The sequence below is a fragment of the Rhinolophus hipposideros genome, assembly GCF_964194185.1.
Source record: "Rhinolophus hipposideros genome assembly, chromosome: 11".
In the NCBI taxonomy this organism is placed as follows: domain Eukaryota; kingdom Metazoa; phylum Chordata; class Mammalia; order Chiroptera; family Rhinolophidae; genus Rhinolophus; species Rhinolophus hipposideros.
Genome location: NC_138057.1, coordinates 63,221,253 through 63,241,360, shown reverse-complemented (window position 1 = coordinate 63,241,360; position 20,108 = coordinate 63,221,253). Strand labels below are relative to the sequence as shown.

General features: G+C 38.1%; 1 protein-coding gene across 1 annotated transcript in view; it reads left to right on the top strand.

Annotated features, from left to right (window-relative positions):
- Nucleotides 1-20,108, top strand: part of SVEP1 (sushi, von Willebrand factor type A, EGF and pentraxin domain containing 1) — a 153,427-nt gene that overhangs the window by 17,875 nt on the left and 115,444 nt on the right. Inside the window, exons 2-3 of the mRNA XM_081065226.1 lie at nucleotides 5,528-5,783; nucleotides 7,177-7,353. Coding sequence (XP_080921352.1) covers nucleotides 5,528-5,783; nucleotides 7,177-7,353 — 433 coding nt within the window. The remainder of the gene's footprint in view (nucleotides 1-5,527; nucleotides 5,784-7,176; nucleotides 7,354-20,108) is intronic.

Here is a 20,108-nt window from a genome sequence, read left to right as displayed (position 1 = left end):
CCTTATTGAATAAGGGAGAAAGATTCTTTGAATATTATTTGACTTAAGTTTGGAAGTATTTATTTGGAATTGTGCTTTTATGTTTGTAGGTGAGATTAGTCAGCAGCTTTCTACACTAAAATTTGTACTAAGCTTTATCAGTTTGAATTTCTGACATTTTATCTTTACTGGTAATGTGGATTTCTGTGTCTTTCATTGCATTTTGGGTTTCCTTGCATTATTATTGTTATTATTTTTTATCAAATCCCTTTCTTCATATACATCTCTGTTTTCATCTTAGCCTGTTCTCTTTCTATGGCTTTTGGTTCCTGTTTCCATAGAGTCTTATCACTTTCTAAATCCTAGAGATGTAAGCACCATTCCATTGTGCTTATTTTTTTCTTATTTCACTATTAAGTTATGTATTCTTTTAAACCTTCAAGTTGATTTTGCAGTTCTTAAGTTTACAGAATATTTTCACAGGCTTTAGACTTGTGTTTTTTCCTCCTGGGACGAAGATGTATCTATCTTGACCTCACTGTCCATGTTGTAACCACAAGCCATTGTGAGTTTAAATTTAAATTAGCTAAAATTAAATAAAATGATAAATTCAGTTTCTCTGTTGCAGTAGCCTCATTGTAAGTGTCCAGGAGCCATATGTAGCCAGTGGCTATTGAGCAGAGCGGATAACATGCCAATCATACAGAAAATTCTGTTGGGTGGTGCTGATCACAACTCTATTTTCATACAGACACAGTGCATGGCTTATTTTTAACCCTTTTCAGTGATCACTTGGATAGGTTGTCAGTTTTAATAATAATAATAATAACAACAATAACAGCAAATTTTATAGCCATATGTTCCAACACTCATTTTACCCAGTTTATTATTCATTGCAAACTCTGTGACTGGATAGCTCCTCATACATGGATGAGAAAAAAGAAAGGAGAAAACCTCTCTCTGGCTCCTTTGAAAATTTCCTGCTAAAAAAATTTACACTCGAATGTAAGATATAGATAAAGTACCAGAATTCATTATGAAAAACAGAGCTAAATCCTAGGAAGCATTTGTTATGTGCATTTAACATAAGTAAATAAAACATTGAAATAGAGATGAGAAATGAGAGAAAGGACTGAAGTGAAAACAAAACTGGCTGAGAAGCTGAAAGGAATAAAGAGAACTGTGTAAAATAAATATTGTGATGTTGATGTAAGAAGTGTCCAAACCGGTAGAGAATTTTTATGAGTTTGTTTGAGCCAAACTGACGACAATTTCTGGGAAGCAAAATCTCAACAGATAAAGAAAATGCTCAGGAGAATGGCAGTTTTGTAGCCTATTGTGTGTATTAGAATCAAAGGCAGAGACATAAAAGGAAATCCATTGGTGATAGATTAAGCGGGTAGGAGAAAGCAAAGCGGGGAAGTCTCTGGGAATGGATAAAAAATAAAACAGAAAGACATATGCTTCTTTTACAGTGGTGGGTACAGAATAGCTAACAATATTTACGGCACATAGAGATGGTATTTCAGCAACAAGATGACAATGAGGAGTTCTGTGGTCTTAGGCTCTGGTGTGGTGGGCTGTGCCCTGAAGGGTCTAGAAAAAGGAGATTACTCTGACATTTCAAAGGTATGTTATCTTAGATGCACAAAAACAATACACAGGCTCACTTCAGGTAAAGGTTGACCTTTGTCAAGGAAGCTACAGGCCTAGAACGTGACTACCCACTATGACCTGCTTTTAGTTAGGAATTTTTATGTTCAGACCCTCCTATGTGGTGACTTCCAGTCTCTGAGTTTGTAAGGCCCACCATTGGTGGCCTCCCCTGAGCTTGTCAGATTTAGTGTATGGCTCCTTTTTCATCCACAATAACAAGGAAAATAAATGTAATACCAAGATTAATAATTAGAAGTAGAAGGGAAGAAAAACAACAAACACTACATAGAACCAAATAGTGATAATATGGAAGAAAAGTTTGACATGTTTCTACCAAATTGAAAGGAAATAGGATGAGATAAAAGTAAAAAAACGAATATATGAAGTTCAGAAAATGAGGAACCAACAAATGAATAACTTCTTTTCCTAGAAATATTGTTCAAAAATATAAAACAATAAATCTTCCTTAAACTGGAGAACATTTGAGTATTCAAATTAAAAATAAGTAACAGACGAGGGTTGGTGAAATTTTAGAATTTGAAGGATAAAGAAAGTATTATTGTAGCTTATAGTGTCTTGTTTGTAGTTAATGTTTCTAACAAGGAAAAAAAATGTGGAAAACAAGTTGAAACACTGACTAGTTTACGAATTTTCTGCTTCCTAGAGGAGACTGGCTCTGATATAGTCACAATAGGTAACAGTTCATGAAGTTAAGTTTTTTGAAAGATGACTTATGAAGTTCTCTAGTTACTATCCTCACTCATGGTTGGCTGCAGTTGGAATTATATCCACATGTAGTTTAATTAATGGAGCCCAAGGGCAAACATTGTCCCCAAGTCAGTTTTGGTCAGTTTTGTTGTGACTCCTCCTTTTTTTTTTTTTTTTTCCAAGACCATTTTTCAAAATAGTTCTCTTGTGGCCTGACTTTGAGGGTGGGGGGTGGGGTTGCAGTCTTGTGTAACGGTGATGGATCTCGGGTGTTAGAACAATGTTACACAACCCTGCATTTTTATCATTCTAATGACTATTGCTGGACAAGGGGAGCTTACTTCCCTGCCAGATATTTATACAAGCTAATCAGAGGCTTGATACAATACAGATGGTGATAACCTTTTGCCATACAAAGTTCATGTTGATTTTTTTTCTTTGGCAGCAAAGGGTTTGCCTCATTCAATATTCTGAACCAAAAAAAAAAAAAAAGTATTTCTTAAATGCCTTACAAAGGATAGCAGATGATGTAAACCATTTTAGGAACACTAAAAAGAGAATTAAGTGTTAGTCCTCTGCCACCTTCCCCAAACATTACCCCAGATCTAGTTACTTCATAGATCTGTGGGATGAAAACTATTTTTATTGAATTATGTTTTTATTCAAGTACAATGAAGCACAAAGATTGGGGTGGCTGGCAAGTAATTTTCAGTAAATTAGCCACTCCTTTATCTTTAAAGTGCATTCCAAACCCAGATCTTGTGTAATTCTTTGCTTGGACTACTAGTCCTGCTATTCTTTTTACTATTTTAAGCTTAATATATTGTCCTGCCAACAGATGTAATGGTTCCTGTAAATATTCACCAGTTCCCCGCAAGAAGAGAAGAAAAATAGACTCACAGCTTCAAGTGTTGTTTATGTAAGGAGCAGTACAGCAAGAAATCTCCACGAAATCCTAACCTGGATGTGAAGAAATGTTATTGACATGAGCCAAGATTAATATTACAAGATAGTATTTATTCGTGTCAGAAGGGCGATAAAGACACAAAAAGGAAACTATCTTTTTTATTTTGTGTAAAACTATACAAATACAGCACATGGGTGCACATGCACACAGATATTCCATTCTGCTCATTCAAAACCAACTCACTCAAGTAACTCTCTACAGAGTATCCTAGTGTTTATCCACTCCACTCATTCATTAATTCATTCGTTGAATAAATAGTTATGAGCACCTACTCCATGCCAGGCACTATCGAGAATACCATACTGAAAAAGATAGTTTACTTTTCTCTCTCTTCTCCTTTCCATCAAAAGTCTCTCTCTCTCTGTGTGTGTGTGTGTGTGTGTGTGTGTATGTCTTGCTTACAGTTAACTGTCATAGTCTTATAGAAGAGAAAGTAGTCAAAATGAGCAAAAGCTTAGGGGAGTGTCCATAGAGGTTAGGATATGATTTCAGAGGGCAACAACTCAGAGATTTTATCATTTCCTGAAGAACAAGGATGGTGTAAACACAACTTGCTACATCTTGAAGTATTAGAACTTGGAGTTACCCTTTGAATACTGACACACAATTTTAGAGACAAATAAAATAATATCTAGCTGAGTGCCGTCCATAACAGATAATTGAACTTTTCTCCAGAGGTAGTACTAATTGAAAAAAATATGTGAGTGTATGTGTGTGTGTTTCAGTTCATTCCAATTATTGTTTATGTTGATTGGGGCTTTATGCCTGCCATGTGTACTAACTGAAAAAATAAACAAACCTTTATTTGTCCAGAAGGAGCTTCTTCAGGCTGGTTACTGATTCTCTTTGGCATGACCTAAGTAGTCTTTAATAGCTTATAGGAGGTTTTTGAGGAGTGGGTGAAGTATTTGAAAACCTCATCTCAAATTGCTGACTTTCCAGATATTCTCCAGAATTATTTTTAGTTTATTTTAATTGTCTTTAAATTAAGGTTTAATAGCTTTATCTTTAACTCACAAACAAAAAAAAATTTGGTAAGGATTATTGAATTAGAAACAATGCCTAATGATTATACACTATGAAGAACGCTTTCTGTATACTTGAATCTTAGAATCTGAGAGAATTTGGATCTTATAGCTGAAAGTACTCCTCAAAATGAATTGAGGAAGTTATTTTTTAAATGATACCATCTCCTTTTAACTTGAACAAAACAGGGTATAATTTTCGCTCTTCGTGACTTTCTGAATGGAGTGTTTCTTGAATTATTGCCTAATAGACATCAAATGTCTTCTAAAAACTTGCCGCAAAATATACTCCGGTACTTTTTTACCTTTCTTATCCATTTATAATCAAAAACAACAACAGGAAATTTAATTACAATGCCAAATTCACTATTGGATTCCCAGTTTGATGTTACAGAGTACCAATGGCAATACATAGATGCCTTTTTAAAAAGGTTTCATTTATTGCCTTCTATGTATAGAAAAGGAACTGCATGTAACGTTTATAACTCTCTTGCCCTAAAATAATGAAGCAAAGGTTTCAGAATAAATAAATCAGTATTTTTCTCATGAAGCTAGGACACCACCAAAAACAGCTGATTTTGTGCTAATACTGGGTGGTCCCAGTGAAAAAGATGAAGTATTGAATCAATTCTACAATGTTGTAGGAGTAATGGGAAAACAAATACAGAAAGCAGGTTGACCCTTATTAATTCTGGAAAAGACATATTCTGTTAAATTTTCTAGTTAGCCTTTTAGTATATGATCATGAAGTGGAGATAGGTAGGGAGAGAGAGAGAGAGAGACAGAGAGAGAGAGACAGAGAGATTGATTCTTGAAAGTAGATACATGGGACTCAGATTTGGTTCATGTTTTGAGCGTGAAAATAAAAAAATAGTTTAACAATAAGTGATAATATTGATAAAAATTAATTCCATAAACATTTGCTGCTCATCATTAGCAAGTTCCATGGCAGAGCTTCTGCTGCTGCTGCTGATACAGTTTATGTGCTTTTATGGTGTATGGTGTACAATGGTCTGTGAGACCATTGTAAGCGCTAGTCTGTGCCTATTTCTATTTTACTTTCACTGATCAGTGTTCTTTTCCTCACTCTTGTGAAGGTAATGATCTTCACAAATACTGCGTTACGTAAGAAGGGCAGCACATAGTAGGTCAATGCCACCCAGACTCATAGTAACTTTTCGTTTCATTACAGCAAATTCTTCGTCATTCTAGAGAAAACGCGACAAAAGTTATATTTCTCATTACTGATGGATATTCTAATGGGGGAGACCCTAGACCAATCGCAGCATCACTGCGAGATTTCGGAGTAGAGATCTTCACTTTTGGCATATGGCAAGGAAACATTCGCGAGCTGAATGACATGGCTTCTACCCCAAAGGAAGAACACTGCTACTTGCTCCACAGTTTTGAAGAATTTGAGGCTTTAGCTCGCCGGGCATTGCATGAAGGTAATACAAATCTAATGGCATTATACGATACATGGAAATGGCGTTTCCTTCTCTCTTACTGCTTGAAACCCACTAGAGGGTAATACTGAGCCTTACAAAGTCTTTGCTGCGTATCATGCCCATGTGTCCTTGGTGTATTAAGAAATGTGTTGAACTATGTAAAGAGCGATGACGTTCTGACCTTGCAACAAGAATATTTGTGTGTTTTTTTTAACAGCTGTGATATATTTTCACTAAAATATCCATATTCTCCCACCAGAAACCATTAGAATCAATGGAATGAATTTAGGTGTGTTTTGAGGCCACACACAGAGTGGAAAGCCTTAACTTAGATCTCATTTACAGTGATCTGGAAAGACGAAGTAAACATTCAGAGACATGCATAGTGAATCTCACCAGAATGTTTCCAGAAATACACATGAAGATATAGCGACAATAAATACGTAACACATACTTCTTGACCTGATCATTTGAAGATACATATACTTATGTTAAAACTGAAGAGCATTACCCCAACAGGGAATACAACCAATAAATCTATTCATTAGAGCATTAGAATACTTTGTATTCTAATACCATTTGGAAGGCTGTTTAGTTGTATGGTTTAAGGTAGTTGACCTACCAGGCATAATATGGGCATGTGTCTTGGTGATCCACAAGAGAAAGTGTAGGATGGGAGAAGATGATGACAGGTAATATAGCCTCAGACCAAAGCCATGTGGCAAATTAGGCTTGATCCTTGCAGCTATCCATGTGCAAGATTCGATTTGTTGGGCAAATCATGGGAACGTGAGGTTTCAAACAATTAGTGATGTTCAGAACAAAATAAGCAGATCAACCCCACTGTAGCTCCAAGAGAAGAATTTAGGGCAAGGTCTGTTATTTAAATCTTTAATCAAATAACTATAGATGTGATGGTATTTATTATTTCCTCTGTAGCTCACAAGCAACACCCTTACGCAGCAGTCAGGACTGTAGTTTTATTGATGGATTTGAGCAAGAATTTCGTAAACCTGGTAACTGCTGCCTGATCTCATACTGAGGCAGTGGAGCACTGCTGGTGTGGGACTGACCTGTACACTGACTGCGTTATTTCCTGCTGCATCTGGAGACTTCTTACTGAAGTGCTTAATTTCTGCCCGACCCTGCATGGCCTCGAGAACGGCGGATGAGGTCCCAGACTGAAGGAACTTACTGGCTGAAAGAAATTCCCAGTCTGTGATAGTGCAAATAACACACATTCACGTTTGGGTGCGGGTGGAGAGCAGTTGGGAAGGAGACAGATACGAAAAGATATTGTTCTCCAACTTGCACTTAAATTTTAGTTTTAGAGACTGTAACATTCGACTGTTAATTCATTTTTTTTTAATCCTCTGTCATGTGTTATTGGTAGATCTGCCTTCTGGGAGTTTTATTCAAGAGGATATGTCTCATTGCTCATATCTGTGTGAAGCCGGCAAAGACTGCTGTGACCGAATGGCAAGCTGCAAATGTGGGACACACACAGGTCAATTTGAGTGCATCTGTGAAAAGGGGTATTACGGCAAAGGTCTGCAGTATGAATGCACAGGTGAGTCTCCAGTTTGTGTGTAAGTCTGTCAGTGATCTGTGCTGTGTAAAAGACGACCCTTAACCTCAATGGCTTAAAACAATAAGTACTTATTGCTCATGACTCAGCTGGGCAGCTCTTTAGGTCTCAGCTGTGTGAACTCATGTGTTTGTCATCAGCTGTGAGTTGAGTAGGCCGCCCTGCTGATCTTAGCTGAGTTCTCTTGTTTGGGGATCTGCTGGCTGGAGACTGGTCTAAAATGGCTTTGTCGAGGACCACGAGGCTGTCCTTTATGTGGTCTGTCAGACTCCATCGGGCTGCCCGGGCTTGTTCATGTGGTGGCAGCAGGGTTCCAGGAGGAAGAATAGAAGTTGCCAGGCCCTTTGAAGCCTAGGTTCAGAACTGGGAGGGGGAGGATTTAGGGTCTCTTATTTGCAGTCAGTCAGTAGCCAACTCTGTCCTCTCTTAAGTCAAAATATGTCTCAGTGACTGTATGAGATTGAAGCCAGTTGGATTCTGGTCCTCAGGCCACATGTAACTTGTTAGATTGTCACAAAAAATATAACATTCACTTGATGGTCTTTAAGCTCTTCACAAGTCTCCACAAAGAAACTTCAAAAAGCTCTAAAAGTGACATCACTTCAAAATGAAATTCACTTCATTGACATTTGTAATTTTACCTCCTCTACCTTTCCTTACCAGAGGATCTTTATATTTTTAATACTTTATTAGAAAGGCAGGAAGAACAACTTAGGATTCATGTGTTCTGCATTATATTTTACGCAATGTCTAATATTTAAAGGAGTATGTGATTTTTCCTGTGACAGCCTTTTGTTTGTTTGTTTGTTTGTTTTTAACCTAAAAAGCAACATGTTTTTTATAACTTACAGCTCTTCCATGATTTGCTGTTTGAGAAAAATGCATTCCCATAGAAATTAACACTCACTAGGAAATTTTAGGAACAGTAGGTTTACTTTATACTGTACCATGTGGTCTGTCATGGCTTGTTTCATGTGAACATTATTTGTTCTGACATTTAAAAGGCTTGCCCTGAAACACAGAAATCTGTTTCTCCTCGTCTACCTGACCCGCTTTTTCTTCTTCTTTTCCTCATAGGACATCTCCTCTTGTGTTCTTTTACTTTCTTTCATTCTTGCTGTCCCCCATCTCCCTTCCCTTAATTTCTCTTCCCTCCCTGGCCCTGAGCCCAGCTGGTAGACACAGCTTTCCTGGGTCCGACCATCCACGCTCACCCAGCAGAATCACTCCTTTGTTGGCCCTGCTCCCACTCCACCCAGCAGGATTTCTCATTTAAGCAGCAAAAAAGAAAAGAGAGGGGTGGGGGAAATAAGCCCAACTGCCTCTGAGTTGGCAAAATGCCTCCCCTTGAATCTTCCCACATTTTCATCAACAGCCCCGCTTGGCACTGTTCCCAACACCCCCTCCTTTCCTCCTCCCATCCTAGTGAACCAAACACAGGCAGAAGCTCTCATTTTCTTGCTCCATGTTGTAGTCAGCATGTCTACTTACCATGTGGTCCCAGACTGAACTGCTCCCTGCCAACGAGCCACTGCCGTATGGCTGCCCAGCAGCCTTAGCCACGCTGTGCCACAGCCCCTGCTGCTCCATGGCACGGTAATCTTGCATCCCAGGGGAGAAGCTGCAGGAAGAGAGGGAGGCATTTCAGAAACCCACTGCTCCTAGTTACCCAAGTAGCTATGGCTGTTACCAGCCGAACACTCCAGGCTGAAAGGCACAGCCGTCCGTAGAATGTCTGAGGTTGGGTAGGCTTGTCAGTAGAGCCTCAGTACAGCGCCCAGGAACCCTCTTGCTGCTGGTTCTAGCCAAGAACACCAAGTACGGAAGGATTCCTTTATCCATCCCTTCTGTTAAATTAGTAAACCTCAGCTTAGTACTTCCCTACATGCAAGATTTAAATTAGATATACTTTCATCAATATAAATGTTCATATTGTCGTCTTTAGTATTTGTTTCTAAGGCATTAGAAAAAGTCATAGTGGAACCCCAAGGTGTACACTGTGACTTTGGATAGTTGTAGGAGGCAGGCGCTCCTCACCAACTCCTTCTGCATGCCAGGAGCTAAGAGAAAATACAGAAATTATATCCTTCATACGGCACGAAAGACTTCATACTAGACTCTCTTTTTTTCCGGAAAGATAGAAAGAATTATTAGCTCTAAATCATCCAGTACTGAAAATCTGGAAGCCATGCGCCCTTTTAAAAATCTATTTAGTCGACAAATGTTATCGAGCACCTTCTCCATGGCCAACCCTATGCTAGGCGTTGGGTCCAGGCAGGAATTCAATGGTGATCAGGCACACATGGTCCACCTTCTTGGAACTCACAGTCTAATCACACATACCAGTTTGTCAAGGCAAATGCTCACGAACGCTATTAAATAAAAATGCCTGTGGTATAAAAAGGGACTCCAGGGAAGGCTAGACTAAGATCACACCCTTTAAGCTAAGATCTGAAGGATAACTAGACAGACCATAGCTATTGGATTGCTCCAGGAGAGACCTTTCCTTCTGAGTAGTTGGAATTCTGAGTATTTACCCTCACTGTTGAAACAATGCCTTTCAGAAGAAAATCATTCTTTCCTCTTGAGAGCCAAAGGAAACCTCAGAGATCATCTGCACTAAACCCCTCATTCTGTGAGAGGAAATTGAGGTCTCAGGAAAGATGAGTATTTTGCTCAAGGTGGCATATCCAGCTATCAGCAGGACCTGGGAAGAGACCCAGGACACATTTCTCTAAGTCCTGTGTTATTTCTAAGATACCACACCACTTATTTTGCATTTTTGAAAATAGCTTCTTATATACATTGCTTTTCCATAGACTGTGCTCAAAGTGTTTTAAAACAAAGAAAGATCTGGCTCAAATTCACTCTCTGCCGATTACAAACAATGTGGCTTTGGATGACTAATTTCTTCTGATTCTCAGTTTCTTCTGTAAAATGAGCTTAATAATGACATAGCTTAATATATGATATTACATATATATACACATATATACACACATATGTATATTACGCATATCTATATATATGGAAGTATATAGATATGTATGTATATTTATACATGTGAATATACATGTGTGTACATAGAGATATAAAGATATGTATTTGGTTAATTGAGAGAATATACTTAGAGTGCTTAGGACAATATCTGGCACATCAATTCTCTAGTCATGGTCGCGTTTATTATCAATCATTGTGAAATAATATACACACACGAGAAAGCTAATGAACGAACATTAAAATAATTACCGCAAGAATGAGATACTTGAAAATAAGTGACACTATATATTTGGTAAATTTCACTCTTCTACACTAGACTAGTGGCCCTAACCTTTGAAACTGCTCTGTGGGGGTAAGGGAAATGTGTGTGTGCAGGTGAATACCACCAAGAAACCTTACACCTACCAAAGGTGAGATACAGTTTTGCCCTAATGAGTATCTAATGAGAGTCAAGAATGCTGAGAGAAGGCAGTGAGGTAATGTGCCATTGGGTGTCGAAGAAAGAAGAGGCTATTTGCCTTGATGAGAGGAAATTTATACACTGAGACAAATTATGTTTGTTAATTAATTTTATAGAAAAGTAGAATACTAGAGCTAGCTGTAAGAGTTGTTCTCATCATTCACTTGGGCAACAAGGAAACTATCCCATGATCATAGCGGAAATTTGTGGCAGAGCTGAAGTGGAATTAAGTTTTCCCAGTTCCCACTCTGGGGTCCTTTTCTCAAAGGCCTGTGAGACCTCAAAGGAAGCTGATGAGTGCAATGCTCCTGTGATGTCCTCCTTTTCCTTCCTTGTTCTGGGTGATTGGCAATCTGGCTTGCATCTGTCCTCATAGAGTGACCCCCCACAACTCTGTCCAAGGCAATAGCTTCACTTGAAATGACCCGAGCACCACTGGCACAGTAAGCAGCTGCTGCATGTACAAGATGCTGATGCACGAAAAACTTTGAATAGTTGTGGATCTGTTCTACATCATGGACATTTTAACTTGAAGGCAAGTTTGAAGAAATTTGTTAGAAATTACTAACAAGTAAATCCTTTGCCAAAGAGTTCAATTTTATAGGACATTGGTATATTTGAACTGGTTTTTAACTTCCCTTGGCTCAACAGTTTGAGTGGGTTTCAAAATAATCATGTGCCTTTAGCTGGTGGTCTTAAAGCATATGTGCTAATAGGTTTTACAGACTCACGGATCATCCGATAAATAGATAATCCAAGGTAAAATGATTGTTCATGTATGTCTCGGTCACTTGTGTAATGTCACTGAACACAGAAACCATATTTGACAGCATTTAAACACTAAAAAAATCTGCTGCTAGGAAAAGAGAATTTGAAATGCAATTGTAATACTTACCAAGCCATCCCCTATGCGGTCCAGTCTAAGAGACGCATTGCAGTGAAAGAAATCCAGTTCAGCCACCAAAATAAATGTCAAAAGAGTACAGGTCCTTCACCTGATATTCTCTAACTCCAAAATGATAACAGCAATTCTTAAAATTGTCCCTTTTCTTGCTATCTTTTCCCTTAGGAATCATAACTCTTCTGCACTATCTCCTTAAATTCTCCTTTACACACACACACACACACACACACACACACACACACACACACACACACACACAACACACACACGCTTACATGTGCCTCCCAAGCTCTAGTTCCAACCTCTTGTCCTTCTTGCTCTCTCTTATTGATTCTATGTCACTCTTTAGGGAACCAGAAATGGAGAAAGTCCAGGGACACTTCCAAATCAGCACCTTTTGTTGTTCTAAATCAATGCTTTATGAAATTCCTTTGCTGTAGATTGATTGATTGATTTTTTAAAACCCTGCATAACTCAGTTTCATTTTCTGCAAATATTTTGTATGATTCAGAAATTCAGGTGTATGACTTTAACACTACATCAGCAGGTTTAAAGGGTTGAGAAAATATCCTCTAAGATTAGTTATTGAAATTCATTCAGCTAAGGGAAGAGTACTGAAAAACTGCGGAGTCTAAGAAATGAAGGTGTTGCTTCCTTTTCTAGCTCTAGTGTTATTTTTTCATCCTTCACATTTAACATAGGCATTTGGACCGTGATGATGATGATGATGGTGATGATGATGATATAATAACAGCTAATATTAAAATAGTGCTCACTTTATTCCAGATACTTTTCCAAGCATTGATGTATATTAACTCCTTTATTGTTCACAATAACTTTATGCAATAGTGTTCCATTTTAGAGGCAAGGAAAGTAAAAGTCTGAAAGGTTAAGAAACTTGTTCAGGGTTACCCAGCTCATAGAGCTGGTTTATGAACCTACGTTGTCTCACTCTAGAGTCTAAAGTCAGCCATAGAGATAGACATTCAACAAATAAACACACAAATAAAAACATAATTTCAAATTCTGTTCAGTATTATTTTGATCCTTAGGAAATCATCGATATTTGATCATTTTCAGCTCACAAAATAGGAGAATCATATGGTTCAACCTAATACTAGGAAGGAAAAGAAGAAAATGAGTTATATAAAATACAAATCTGCCTAATGTGTTTAAATTATGACTCATTCATAGAATAAACTTCAAAACCCTTACTATGGTATAAAGGCTTTGCATGATTTGATCTCTCTTTACCTTTTGAGCTAAAAGCTGGAACAGTTATATTTTCCCCCAAATACCATGCTATTTCATCCCTCAGACCTTTTTTCACGCTCCTCTGGCTCCCTTTCACACCACACCCAACTATGGACTTTATTCCTCTTTCATCAGACGAGTGATTCTGACAGGCTGGACTTTCTAGTTCATTCTGTATTCTACTGCCTGCGTGCCTTCAGAGCCCATAGGAAGCGCTCAGGAAAAGGGATTGGGTAAGACATCAACTTGAATAGCAGAATCTTAAATGGACAAGAACTCATTATTGAAATCTTAGGCCATCGTGTGGTTTCCACATCTGCCTCAGGCATCACAGGATCCCTTGCACAAAGACACATGGTAAGAAGTCTTTAGGAATGTATTTAATTTATTTGAACGCAAAATAGTTACATTTGGTTCAACTTTGTCAACAAGAAATCAAATGCAGATTTACCAGATTAGTCCTTTTTAGATGGCTAGATCATCAAATCAGTTGTGAATAGCCAGTGAACTCCTGTAGTAAATCCAAGCGGTTGCAGCTGTTCTGAATTTCCCCTGCAGGAATTGAGAGACTCGGAGTATGAAGACAATAGGCATCTTGAGGACACTGCTCCTTTGCAGAGATTGACTCCATTTTATTGAGTTTGGAATAATTAGCAGATTGAGAATTATAGCTGGATGTGGGCCAAGGCTGAGGGCTAGATAATGAGCCAAAGCTCCTGTTATAATATTTTTCATTAAAGGAAGATACACTATAGAAATAGAAACACTGCAATATTTATGTGGGAATATCTTATTACATATGTAAACATATGCACAAATCCCCACCCCTACCCTGCACACACATTTTCCTGTCTAAGTATTGTATCATTTATTTGGAAAGAGAAAGGACAGAGAGCTCTAGAAATTCTTGAATGGAAACCAAAACATTTGGAAATCTTGTTCTCTGAGCAGAGCTTAACTGATTTTTTTTTTTTTCCAAAAACATCCCCAGCAGTGCCGAATAATGGATTTGTAAGGTGTCAGGAATTTGTACAATCTATTCCTATTTGCTTTTTATAAGAGAATATTGCTAGCATGTTGACATGGTTTCCCATCCACTTAAGGAGTAGAATGGATAATCATTGCCTTATTCAGTTTTCCACTGAATGAGGTAGGTATTCAGTTCTGATAATATATTTTCCAGTCTGCCATGATTTTATAACGGAAAAACACATAGAATTAGACCATAAGTGTGAAACATCGCCAAACTCCAGAATCAGTATATTGTATTTTTAAGCTCAGTTATTGTGTTCTTTAGCTCTGTGACTTCTGTTTGGTGTGTTCTGATATTTTCTATCTCTTTGTTGAAGTTCACACTGTTCATCCAGTCTTCTCCCAAGGTTTGTGAACATCTTTATGACCATTACTGTAAATTCTTTATCAGTTAAGTTACTTATCTCCATTTCATTAGGGTTCTTTTCCCAGGTTTTATCTTGTTCTTTTGTTTTTAGAACATATTCCTTTGTTTCTTTATTTGGCTGGACTCAATGTTTTGGTTTCTATGCATTAGAGAAAATGGCCACCTCTCCCAGTCTTGAAGCAATGGCCTCCTGTAGGAAATGAACCTTATCATTCAACCTTACCCTAGCTCTTGGTTGTCTCTGAAACCTTTGTTGTTGTCCAAGCAGCCTATTTTATCTTGAATGACTCCTAGTAGTTGAGGGTGTGCCTGTCAGTATTCCAAATACCTGTCAGTATTCCAAAGGAGAGGATCTGAGTCAGTACTTAGATTCAGACTGATTGGAAGCCATACCCTCAGGTAGCAGCTTTAGAAGTATGCAAATGTATACAGTCTTTTGGAACCACAAGCTAAGCCATGCTGGCCACCAGAGCCAGGCAATCTGGATGTGTACCCTGGGCAGCAGTCACAAAAATTGGAGCTCCACACAAGTGTATATGCTCCTTTCTGGGAGATATCGGCGAGCTGGCAGAGGGAGGGCACAAAGATGGCGTCCACCCACCTCCATTCCCTGAGTACACCCCACAGGCCCCTAGTTGTGTGCCAAACCTGAAGGCTACCCCTCAGGCCAAAGCTCCAGGACAAGTACACAGGCCTGTTTCACAGAAAGATTTGGGCTATGTTTAGTCTGCTGTCTGTGCAGTACCCTGGGGGTGGAACCCTGCCAAGAACTATCTCTCTAATTGTTACACCTTGTGGGAACCCAGAGTGCATGTCCCCCATGCCACTAGAGCCAGGCAATCAAGGAGTATCCCCTAAGAGCAGTAGCTTCAAAAGCTGGGGCACCAGATGCATGTCAAAGCTCTCCTACAGGAGATACTGGCACTCTAGAGTGTGGCAGATAGAGAGCAGGTGTAGTGGTACCTTCTGGGGTGTGGGCGGGAAGCCTACTATTTAGAAAAAAAAAATAAAGATGACTCCCACTGGTTAGAACAAGGCAGCAGAATAGAATGAACCAAATGCCTGTCAGCCAGCAGGCCCCTAGATGTGTGATATATTAGATGGATGCCCCTCGGACTCAGGCTTTAAAATTCGCAAATGAGCCTCATTCACATAAAATCTGGGTGCCTCTGGATCAATTGCCTCTGTGCTGAGCCCTGGAGCCCATGAGTTGCCCTTTAAGAGCCATTTCTCCATTTGTTATAATCTTGTGGACGTTTTGAGGGCTCATCTCTCAGGTGCAGGTCTTAAAAGTTGGGGTACCCAGTGTGGAGTTCAAACCTTTCGCTTTAAATGGAGAAGCTTTGGATTTTGAGTTCCTTTCCAACTGTGGAATGCCATGCTGGGAATGGGGTTTATGCAGAGACTGTGTCCCCCTCTCCCACCCGCTTCCATGCAGCTCTTCTCCTTCACCCAATGTATAGGGATTGCTCAGACAGTTTTCAGGTTTTTTTCAGAGGAAGTTGTTCCACGTGTAGCTGCAGGTTCAGTGCATCCTTGGGAAGAGGTGAGCCCAGGAACCTTCTACATCGCCATCTTGAAACAGAACCTCCCAAAGGCAATGTATTGCTTTCCTTATAAATACTCAAAAATGCACCCAATATTCTAAAATTGTCAAAATAACAATTAGGAACATTTTCTGCTTATCACTGTAAAATCTTCCTTTTTCCCTTCTTCTTTTCCACAGCTCCGTTATTACTCTAACAATGAAAAGGAGACAAAGGGAAAACACTTAACGTCTGCTAAATCATTCGTCTTCAGATATTTTTTTGCTCATGTAACTCCTAAAACGATATTGACAACCCATGTAACCCTTGTTAATTTTTAAGCAGCCATCTGAAAATTTGGGGCAGGTTTTTAAAAGATGGCATTTCCATAATGTATAGACTTTTTAAAATAAAATTATTATATCACTTTTGAATGTACCCCATGACATCTAAATGCTATAGCAAATTTGATTCCTTATAGCAGTGAACAAGCATATTATTTTAAACTTGGCATGGCTTCTTGTTTCCTTAGGTCTTTTCCATTCTAGTTCCAGTACATAATTCTATTCTGACGCAATATATTTTTATGTTCTAAAACCTTTTTTTGATCACAGCATTCCACTTCTCTGCTACAAAGATTGTGAATATAAATTGACAATTTTTAAATTTTCTGTGACCAAAATTGCTATTAGATTGAATTATTATTATAATTATTATTTGTATATAATTTGCCAAACATATTATACATTTGATACTTATTACGCATGAAAATATGGGATACATTAGAGATTCATCTCTTAATGAAATGGATCATTCGTGCATGTATCCATGGATTTCTGTAACTAACTATTAGAATAAAAGAGCATATGGCATCAATTTCACTTCTATTTTTCATTTGTATAGGTTTTTAATGATGAAAGCTTTCTTTACACAAATATGTAGAAGGGACTTGAAAGAGTTGTGTTAAATTGATGTCACTAAATTCTTTGAGTTCCTCCTGAGTTACATACCAAAAATAACTTGAATTATCTATCATCAGAAAGTCTTATAAATGATTTATTAGCTGATGATTCCCTTAGGTCCTTTTTCAATTTTATTGAAACTGAAGAATTGGAAAATGTATAGCTTGCAAAAGGAGTTGTTACCCAATCATTATAATCATTCACTTTCTCAAATGTCTGGAAAGTCCTCCAAAGAGACTTTACTAGGACTTATTAAAAGACTACCTGTTAACTATTTCACTTGGAGGCCCTTTGTTTAACCTAACTGTGTTTGGGAAAATCAAAACAGTACACGCTGTAATAAACTTTAAGTAATTCAGTAGTTTTTGATAAATCATTTTACCTTACAATGTACATTGTTATATTTTTTATCAAACTCTTGGAGAAACTGCATCTTGGAGCTTCTTAGAGGACCTCCTTATTGTTTCTTAATTAAAGAGAGGTGTGGTTGGTTGGAGGTCAGGGATATTTTTTCATGCCTAACTGTTGCTTTATAGACATCTTGATACATAGAATGGCATATGATGAATAGTATACATGAATATTAGAATGACTGCAGAGGTATATTCCTGCATAAATTCATAAATTGAACTACTCATTCATATATCAGTTTCAATAAAATGTTATAGTTCTTCACGAAGGTCACACAATTCTCTTTCAAATCATCCTTAACAAATATATAGTTTTTTTATTATTGTAAATGGGATTTTACCACAGTTTTAAAACATAATGCTTCTCCATAAAAATTGATTGCTTTTGATATATTTATCTTGCCACCTTACAAATCTGTTCTATTAATTCTGGTGGTTTTCAGTTGATTTCTTTGGAGTTTCTAGATTAACAATATTACATGAAATAGTAAAATAAGTCTTTTTTATTTAAAATGTTAAATATTGATGGTGCAGCAGAGTGACCTTGCTTTATTAATTTTTATGGTTGTGCCTTCACTATTTCACAAATAATGAATGAATGAATTTTTTTCTTGTAACTTATTCCATAGTTCATGACTTATTTTCATGTGAACTACTTCCATATTTTGACAAAATTTACAAGTCTCAAATTTTAATGGAAAAATTTCCACCCACTAACATTGTGCAACATACAGTAATGATGATTTACTTTACATATTTGTTAAATGGTTGCTTAAATGGTTAAAATCTACAATATCCTGGAATGGTGTCTTGCACTGTTACATGAATTAAAAAACTACCTTACACCATCAATCATCTGTACATACAAATAGCTTTACACACACACACACACACACCGTTTTTTATGACTAAATTTGAAAAATAATCTTAGTAACTAGATAACACGAAATAAATAAATGTGTGATTAGCCACTTCCTATTGTTGAACTCGGCCTTCCAGATGGCTTACTTTGATTCTAAGCCAGTGCTTCTCAGGGTCAGTAGACTTGTTCACCTTCGCTTCTCCAAAAAAGGAATGGAAAATTCCCAGGAAGCTGGGAACCATGCAGAGTTTCCATATGCTCTGTTCTGGTATCTAACCATGCATTTTGCTTTGTTTATTTACTCATTCATTCATTCACTCAAAATTTATTCATGCTTTCTGCAAGTCCATGTGCTGTATAGCAGAGGCTCTAAAAAGTAAAATAAAAAATAGCTCTAGTCTCCAAGATGCAGTTTCTCTATCTTGGATACTTCTGGATGTACCTTGAAATTGTGCTTCTCTGCCTCGTCTTTTTTATTTTTCATTACACGTTTTTCTTCTGAGGTAATTGTAGTTTTAAGAAATAACAGAGAGATCCTCTGTATCATTTCTTAGTTTCTCCCAATGGTAATATCTTGCAAAACTATAGTAAAAGATCAAACCAGGATACTCACATCGATACAGTTGGGGTACAGAGCTGTTCCACCACCACAAGGACCCATATATATGTTCTTGTAGAGTCACAGACACTTCCTTCCTACCCCTAACTCTGCCCACTTTAACCTCTTGCAACCTCTCATGTGTTCTCCATTTCTGTAATTCTGTCATTTTAAAAACTTATATAGACATTCCTGTAGTAGAGGAAGAGGGATGAGGAACACTGCCTTGTTCCCACCAGGTGGACATAGAATCCAGGTTCCTCAATGCGCCCCCACTGACACTAACGTGTGTGTGTGTGGAATTCTCGTTACTGCTGGATGGGGATGGAAACTCTGGCTCTTTGCTAAGCTTCTGCTGATAGCATCCTGGCTGGAAAGGCGAGGAGTGCCTCCACTCCTCCACAGACACAAGGAGGGGACCTCTTTACTATGTGGTGGTGGTGACAGTCTTGACTTCCGCACTCTGGCACCACTCCAGTGGGAAGGGGAAGGACCCCTTGTTACTTCTGTGGGAGTGTGGAAGTGAGACACAGCCCTCCCTCCTGTGGTCTCCATTGGCATGAAAGATCCACCTCCCTACATGGCCTTCTCTTATACACTCTGGCAGAGGAGTTGCAGTGTGCTCTAGAGCTTTCCAAGAGTGGAAGTCTAGGCTCCACTTGGCTTCTGCCTGGTATGGCTGGAGTTAGGCCACAGTTTTTTCTGTGGTGTTTGGCTAGAGTAGAGGAGTTGAGTGGTTATTGTGTAAACATGTTCTATCTTGCTAGGCTGCCCTTTTCTTCGTACTTTGGCTAGAGAGAGCAGTATTTTGTTATTTTGGGCTTTTTTTTGTTGTTGTTCATTCCCATTGGTGTTTTGGGCTTATCAGCTTCTTGAGCTCCAAAGTCTGGGATATGTAAGGAAAACAGAAGCCCAAGGAACTCATCATCATGTTGGTCTTTGGTTCTCTATGTCCTTCATTGGTCTGCCTTCTTATCATGTCGTTTCATGTTTATTTTATACATAACATCCAAGGTCTTGTGTTGCACTTAGCAGGAGGACTAAGGAAAAGTATATCTACTCTGTCTTCCTAGAAACAGATTCCTCTGCTTTAGTGTGCATCATTTCTTCTCTATCAAAAAATTTTTCCATGTTTCTTCTATCAATCCAACAGTGATACTGCTCTTTATGTGTTATCCTTTGTGGAAGGATGGTTATCTCAGTTTATCCCCATATCTTATGCCTCATGATGACTTTTATAAGAGTTATGAAGAAAAACATAAAAACAATTAAGCAAAAACATGAATTAATCATAGCTGAAATAATTTCTTAAATCATCCTTATCTATAGGGATATATGGGAGGGAGTGAATTATACCATGTG